The 7,540-nt window shown below is 44.9% G+C and overlaps 1 protein-coding gene across 1 annotated transcript; it reads left to right on the top strand.

The window, feature by feature from the left end:
• The first annotated feature begins 690 nt into the window (after nucleotides 1-690).
• On the top strand, nucleotides 691-2,086 carry LOC101768558 (O-methyltransferase ZRP4). The gene is made up of 2 exons (XM_004987284.3): nucleotides 691-1,533; nucleotides 1,676-2,086. Exons 1-2 carry the CDS (start codon nucleotides 736-738, stop codon nucleotides 1,976-1,978), a joined length of 1,101 nt encoding a protein of 366 aa, XP_004987341.2. The 5' UTR covers nucleotides 691-735; the 3' UTR covers nucleotides 1,979-2,086.
• The last annotated feature ends 5,454 nt before the right edge of the window (nucleotides 2,087-7,540 follow it).

Below are 7,540 nucleotides of genomic sequence, written 5' to 3'. Positions count from 1 at the left end.
CTAATGTGTGACCTTTAGTACCGGTTGGAGCTCCCAACTGGTACTAAAGGGGATCATGGGAGGTTTCTGGGGAACTAGTCAGTAGACTCGGTACTATGCTTATATTAATACCAGGTCAAAAACTAACTGATACCAAGGGTTAGGACTAATGCTCAATTTTCCAGTAGCGGCATGCTCTCTAGACTTGCAGACATTGTTTTAAGCCAGTTTTTGTACAGGGAAAGCCTACCCTATCTTTTCCGAAACACTATATATAGCTATTTGCTCATATACGTGCACGCATGCCATCCTTATCAAATACAGCACATGCATCCATTTTTTTATGAAGTCACTGCAGGTGCCGGCACATCACCTGTCAATAAATGAATAATGCCATTTATTTCCAAAGTAAACCAAAAACTGCAAGCAGTCGCGATGAGTCTAGGGCTCAAATCCGGGTTGTCTTACTATTACCAATATTAATTCTCATGAGAGGCTCTAGAAAAAAACGTAAAATCCTAGAAACAAAAGCATGCTGCCATCAATTTTTATACTCAATCATCGTTGATAGCCACGTAATCTGATATGGGCCACCATGAAAGGCAATCTGAATTAAGCCCTAAATTTTCATCAAAATTATCTAACTTTTCCACTGTAAAAGTAACTTAAAACAATAATCCCCTAAGTCTATATATGGAGACGTATTGCACCCACGAGGGAGGCTATAACAAATTGAGCAAAACAGAAGCACGCACCATGGCGCTCAGCAAGGAGCAACACAGCAGCAGCGCTGATCAGCAGGCCGTGCGGCTGGATGCTCAGGTCCAGCTCTGGCACCACACCTTCGGCTACGTCAAGTCCATGGCGCTCAAGACCGCCCTGGACCTCCACATACCCGACGCCATCCACCAACATGGCGGCTCAGCCACCCTCCCACAGATAGTCACCGAGGTCACACTCCACCCGTCAAAGATACCATGCCTGCGACGCCTCATGCGTGTTCTCACCGTCACCGGCGTCTTCAGCGTCCAGCATCACTCGGCCGACGGCGGCGGTGATGAGCTTCTGTACGGGCTCACTCCGGCGTCTCGTCTTCTCGTCGGCTCGGCGCTGAACGTGAGTCCTTTTCTGACCTTGATGCTCGACACCCTCTTCGTGTCTCCCTTCCTCGGTCTCCGCGAGTGGTTCCAGCACGAGATGCCCAATCCGTCACCCTTCAAGATGGCCAATGGACGGGACCTCTGGGACCTGAACGACCACGATGCAAGCTTGGGCAAGCTCTTCGACAGAGGGATGGTCGCGGACAGCGACTTCATCATGGACATCGTGGTCAGGGAGTGCGGCAACGTCTTCCAGGGGATTAGCTCCCTGGTCGACGTCGCCGGCGGGCTTGGTGGCGCTACCCAGGCCATCGCCAAGGCGTTCCCGCATGTCGAGTGCAGCGTGCTGGAGCTCTCACGTGTTGTCGCCAGAGCTCCCACCGGCACCGATGTGAAGTACATCGCCGGTGACATGTTCGAGAGCATTCCGGCGGCAAACGCTGTCTTCCTCAAGGTACACGGCCATACCACTGCGTACGTACTATCCTAGGATTTATTTGAAGCAAAAAGGTTAACAACACCAGTGTGCCATAAACAGTTATAATTTTGTTCTCGTTTAGTATTGTGATTCGTCACTTTCATTCGTTTGGTTTCAGTGGGTCATGCATGACTGGGGTGATGCCGACTGTGTCAAGATTTTAAAGAACTGCAAGAAGGCTATACCCTCTAAAGAAAGAGGAGGAAAGGTAATAATATTGGACATCATGGTTGGAGCAGGGTCATCGTCAGACCAGAAGCATGTGGAGACGCAAGTCTTGTTCGATCTCTTCATCATGTTTATCAATGGTGCCGAGCGAGACGAGCAAGAGTGGAAGAATATTATCTTTGAAGCTGGATTTAGCGATTACAAGATCATACCTGTTCTAGGTGTCCGATCAATAATCGAAGCCTACCCATAGAAATTTATGTAATAAGTATGTGTGAGTCTGCTCGGGCCAGGAAAATAATTTGGTAACTAAAATATGAAATTTCAGAAATATTGTTGGAATTTCGGCACATATTTTTTCCTTGAAATTTGTTTTTGGCATGATTCACTAAAAACTGCCTCTAATTCCTCATTATACGAAATAGACTCATTATATGAAATTTGCGTAAAAAAAATAGGATAATTATCACAAGTTTAACGCATCAAATAGGCTCATTATTATATGAAATTTCTGCAAATAAAATTTATCAGACCCTATTAATAAACACGAAATTATGAAAATATCGTGTGCTCAACTTCTTTCCTATACTCGAAAGCACAAGAAGTTTGTGTTGCCATGTCTCGCTTCGTTTTTGAGAGCAAATAACGGAGTTTCATTAATCACTGCAGGCATTACAATCTTGATCATTTATCTCTTTAAGCCATTCAAGAGTGTAACTGATCCAAGAACATTCTCAGTTTACAATGGAGAGCCCTCCTCACACAGCCATGAACTGCATAGTTGGTATCGTCCCTTCTTACAAAAGAAATTGAGAAACTAGCAAAGCAGAACACCTGCCTAACTCCTCGATTTCATGCCTTAAAGCAGCTATTGGGGATCTATCCACCACATTTGACCGCAATGTCTTGGCAAGACTTAAGCTATCCACCTCAAGGATTATTTTATTGTGTCCCAGCTCCCTCGCTAACAGCACTGACCCGCGAGGACAGCAGCAGCGAGGTTGCTAACAGCTTTGTGTGTAGGTTGCGGTGGTCTGCCAAATGGACCGCTCGAGTTTTTTTTTTTTTTGAGCCTTGGGTTGTAAATTAAAAGTTCCTACGGCGAGGTTGCTGCTGCGAGGTCCTTGTTGTGCGAGCTCCTTTACTTCGGCTGCCTGCATGCATGTGCATGCATGTTTCTGCATGTCCTGTCTAGTAGCTCGTCTTGGAGTGCCCATGAGCTTCGTTGCTGTTTTGAGTAGGCATGCAATGCCCTTGAGTCGAATTGCCCGAGTCAAACATGAGGTGCTTGCGGAGGTCGATGGCCTTGCAAATGTTCCTGCCGTAGATGTCATGCCTGCCGCGAGGGTACGACACACTTGCTGTAAGTGCTCTTATACCGAGGGTAGACAACATTTGGCTTGCGAGATCAACTGGTTGCGGAATGAGTAGAGGTTCGAGGTTAGCTCTGGGAGGTTAACCGACGGAAAGTGCAGCTTAGTTCTGAGGTTTCGTCTTAGCTTTGAGTTTCGTAAGGCGCAGCTTAGCTCTGAGGTTAACTCGACGGAAAGTGCTGCGAGTGTGCTCGGTGTGCTGCTTGTCGCGAGGGTACTTGCGGCGGAGTGATGACCTCAAAGCTATGCCGAGGTTTGAGTTTGCCGTCGAGGTCGCTCTTGCTACGAGCAGCCGTGAGAGGTTACGACGGTGGCTTTGGTGCCGTAGTTGTCTGGGGCCGCCGTAGTTGTATACTTGGTGCTTGCATGCACATTCCTCTCCTGGCAATTTCGGCTTGCATGTGCGTGCATGCATGCGGCTTGAGCCTCGGCGAAGCTCGTGCACCGGGTCATGCCATCCGCGGACGTGAACGCGGCTTCCTTTGGCGCGCTCCAGTTGAGCTTGCTGCGAGGGTAGCGCTTGTTGCTAGCGGCGAGGGTTGCGAAGTTGCCGATGAGTAACAGCTTCGCGTGGTTGGCAGCTGGGCGGGTTTTGTTAGCAACTTTGATGTTCTATGAACCAATAGCTTCGATGCCTACCGCGAGGATCGCTACCGCATGGCGCGCGAGGTTCTTGTATGGCTTGCTTCCGAGGCTCCTTGCTTGCTGGTAGCTTCGCTCGACCGTTCGGGAGAGGTGTGTGCATGCCGACGTTGCACATGATAAGGTGCTTAGAGAAAAGCTCGGATTGGCTTGCGGAACTTCCGAGGGCGGCTTGAGTTGTGAGGTTCCTGAGCTTCGGCTTAATTAGCAGCTTCGCTTGTGAGGCCCGTAGCCTCGGCGTTTGCATGTATGCACTTATATCTCCTGGCTGACTGCTTCCATTTGGTTGTACATGCATGTGCCTGCATGCATGCTTTGCTTGCGAAGGTGGGACCGTCGCATGCGTTGCCTTCGTTGCTTGCAAAGGTGGGACCGTAACCTGACCTCGAGCATGCTGGCATGCGTGCTTAGTTTCTGCCAGTTTTTTTTTTTTTTTTTTTTTTTTTTTTTTTTTTTTTTACCACGAGGTTGTGCATGCGCCTGGAACTCGAGGTTGACAACTTCGGGAGAGCCTAACAGCTTCGGGTACTCAGGCTACAGCTGCGTCCGTGTCGTGCGGTTGCTTGCAGGCGGGACTGGTAACTTCGGGAGCGTCCTTGGAGCGGTAGCTTCGCGTGGCAAGAAGGTTTGCAGGCTAAAAAGGTTTGCTTGTAACCTCAGGAGCTTGCTGGCTGGTGACCTCGTGGGGCTTCCCTGGGTACTAGCTGGTAACCTTGTGGGGCTTCCCTTGCTATAGTAGCTTCGCGTGGCGAAAAGTCTTGCAGGCGAGGTGTGGTAGAAAGGTTTGCTCTGTTGCCTCGTCGTCGTTCAGTAGCTTTGCGAGGTTAAGAGGGTGAGCTAATTCGATGCCGTAGTTGTCCTCAGCTTCGAAATCCGACAACTTTGCATTGTTGTTGTGCGCTGGTGACGAGCGGCGGATATCACGTCCGGGAACAGGGGCTTGTTATAGCTACGGCCCTTGGGTAAAAGACAGCTGGATGAAATAGAATTACTAGCTTCGCAGTTAGAGTTGAAACCGACACGGTACTTCGCCTGACTACTGGGCGACGCGAGCATTCACGTTAGCTTGCTATAGGAATTTTCATCGAGGTTGGCGCTCGACACCAAGGTTAGAGCTTGCCTACCTGCTAGCAGCTTCGGTACTTGCAAAAGCTTGGTTGCTCTGGTGTTTTGCACCCTTGCTGAGTTGGAGTCTGATTAGAGTTTTTTCTTTTACCGAGGCTAAGTTGAAAGAAATCGATGCTCTAGTGTTTTGCAGCCTCGCTGACTTGTTTCAAGCTGGGAGGATGGGCTTAGCTTCGCCGGCCATGCTAGTGGCAACATCTTACTATTACTAATTGGAGGTTCATTTTGAAGCCTTCAAGTGAAGCCACCTAGGATTCCTAGGTAGACACTCTAGAAAAAGAGAGAAATCCTAGAAATTCTCACAAAAAAGCAAAACATCCGACCATCAATCGATAGATTCAAATTATCATAGCCATTGGATCTATTATATTTTCTAAAAAATTACCCACTTATGCCATTATGAAAATAGCCTAAAGTAACCCCCTAAATTTATATATAAATTACCCACATCTGCCATTATATAAAATAAACTAAAGTAACCCCCTAATATTCATCAAAATTACCCACTTATGCCATTGTAAACAATATTTAAAATAACCCCTAATTTGCAACTGAATTGCCTACCACTATTACTTTAAAAACTTAAAGTAGCCCCTTAAATTTGCATCTATATTACCCACACATGCCATTATTAAAAATAACATGAGGTACCTCTACGTTTGGATCAAATAACCTTAATTAAAAATATACAGCAATATATGATTCTAAATCGTCTATATCTTGCACCAATGGTATACGATATAATAATTAAGGTCTATACGTATGATGTGTGTCACCATTTATAAGGATATAAAGTGATAAGAATATAGATTTCTATGTTAAAATTGTATCTCAAACTTAAGGTTCATTAAACAAATTCAAGGACATATCTGCGATGCAAAGTGAAAACTTAAAGATTATAAATGTGGATGAAAATATTATAGAGTAATTACTAACTAAAATCTATCACAATTGGATGAAGATATTAAGTATATATCTACATAAGCATTGTGTGTTCGAATATTTAACAAACGAGAGCTAGCTTATGGTAATAGTTTTTTAGCAATGTAGTCTCATTTTTTTTCCATTGGAGGCGCCGCATTAGTTCCATGAGACAAGCCAAAAAAAGAGACAAATTCTCATAAAAATTAAAAACGTCAAACACCAATCCTATAAACTCTAATAATCATAGCCATTGATCTATTATATTTTCTAAAAAAGTTACCCACCACTATTATTGGGAAAATATTCAAAAATGAGCTCTAAACCTATATTTCAATTACCGAGCTTAGCTATTATAAAAAATAATCTAAAGTAACATTCATCCAATTTAGTAATACACATCATTATAAAGCATAACTTAAAATGTCATTCTAAAATTTTATCTATGTTATCCACATATGTCGTTATTAAAAATAACCTAAAGTAAACACCTAAATCTTAATCTAATTATCTTCACGTGCATCATACAGAAATATCAAAAAGTAAATTAATATATAATTTTAAATTACCTATTTATGTCATTGTTAATAGAAAAATACTAAGTTAAAGTATATAGACATGATGAGTACCACCATTTAGACCATTTATACATGCACGTGAGGAATCAATGAAAAATATTGATTTGTATGCTAAACATAATGTATGGAGGATTGGAGGTGTGATACAAAATGGAAAAAATATGAATATGGATGAAAAAGTGCATTGAGTAATTATTAATTAAAAATCAATCACAATTGGACAAGGTACATATCTATATAAGTATTATGTTGAAGTATTGAAAAATAAGAGAGTAGTAGGTAAACAATTTTAATTATTAACTAGGAGTTTAATTTCTAAATAATTTTAAATATAATAACTTCTAAAACTATTAGCCCGTACGGGAGCACGGGTTGATGGACTAGTAATTATAATCAGAAGCCTGCTATTTTGGTAGTACGGCGAGGTTAAGAGAAACCATCACGAGGCTTGCTTCCACGGGGGCCAGCGTCCGTGCCGTGCGGTTGCTTGCAGGCGAGGCTGGTAATAACCTCGGGCACTTCCCTGGAGCGAATGTTTTCAGGCGATGCTGGTGACCTTGGGAGGTAGCTGGTGACGTTTCGCGGAGCTTGCTTTGTTTTAGTAGCTTCGAGTGGTAAAGGAGTTGCTTGCCTGTTGCATGCGTGCGTTGCCTGCTGTTGCATGCAGTGATGCATGTGGCCTCGGGAGTGCAATTGAAGGGTGCTGGACCGGCAGTTGACCTCGGGCAGGCCGAACTGCATGGCCTTCTCGCGAGGCTGCATGCGGTTGTCAGATAGCTTCGCTCAGCGCTAGCTGGCTCTAGCTTCGAGCAAAATACAAACTGGGCTGTCAGGACGATGTCATCAGGACTAGTTGGTGACGACATGCGCGCCATCTGCAGGAGGCACTACAAGAAAGGCACGGGGCCACAGAACTGCCCGGACGATGAAGCCGGTGAAGATGAGGAAGACGAAGCTGACAAGCCAGAGGTCGTAGTGGAGCGGATTGAGGAAGACCCAGGCATGGTTGCTGCGAGGCTAGCTTCGCTATTGATTTGAGTTTTCAGCACTTTCGTTGTTGTTAGCTTCGGACATGCAGTTGTTAGCTCCGTTGCATGCAGGACATGCAGTTGTTAGCTTCGTTGTATGCAGGACATGCAGTTATTAGCTTTGTGTGTTAGCTTCGTTGTTGTTCAG

The sequence above is a fragment of the Setaria italica genome, unplaced genomic scaffold (assembly GCF_000263155.2).
Source record: "Setaria italica strain Yugu1 unplaced genomic scaffold, Setaria_italica_v2.0 scaffold_22, whole genome shotgun sequence".
Lineage (NCBI taxonomy): Eukaryota > Viridiplantae > Streptophyta > Magnoliopsida > Poales > Poaceae > Setaria > Setaria italica.
The sequence above is the reverse complement of the archived record's forward strand: the minus strand, read 5'-3'. Positions and strand labels throughout refer to the sequence as shown.

What these genes read in the sequence shown, in the direction of transcription:
- LOC101768558 (XM_004987284.3), top strand. Translation starts at nt 736, where the DNA reads ATGGCGCTCAGCAAGGAGCAACACAGCAGCAGCGCTGATCAGCAGGCC. An exon ending in CAAACGCTGTCTTCCTCAAG is followed by an intron (nt 1,534 to 1,675) that starts GTACACGGCCAT and finishes GTTTGGTTTCAG; the next exon opens with TGGGTCATGCATGACTGGGG.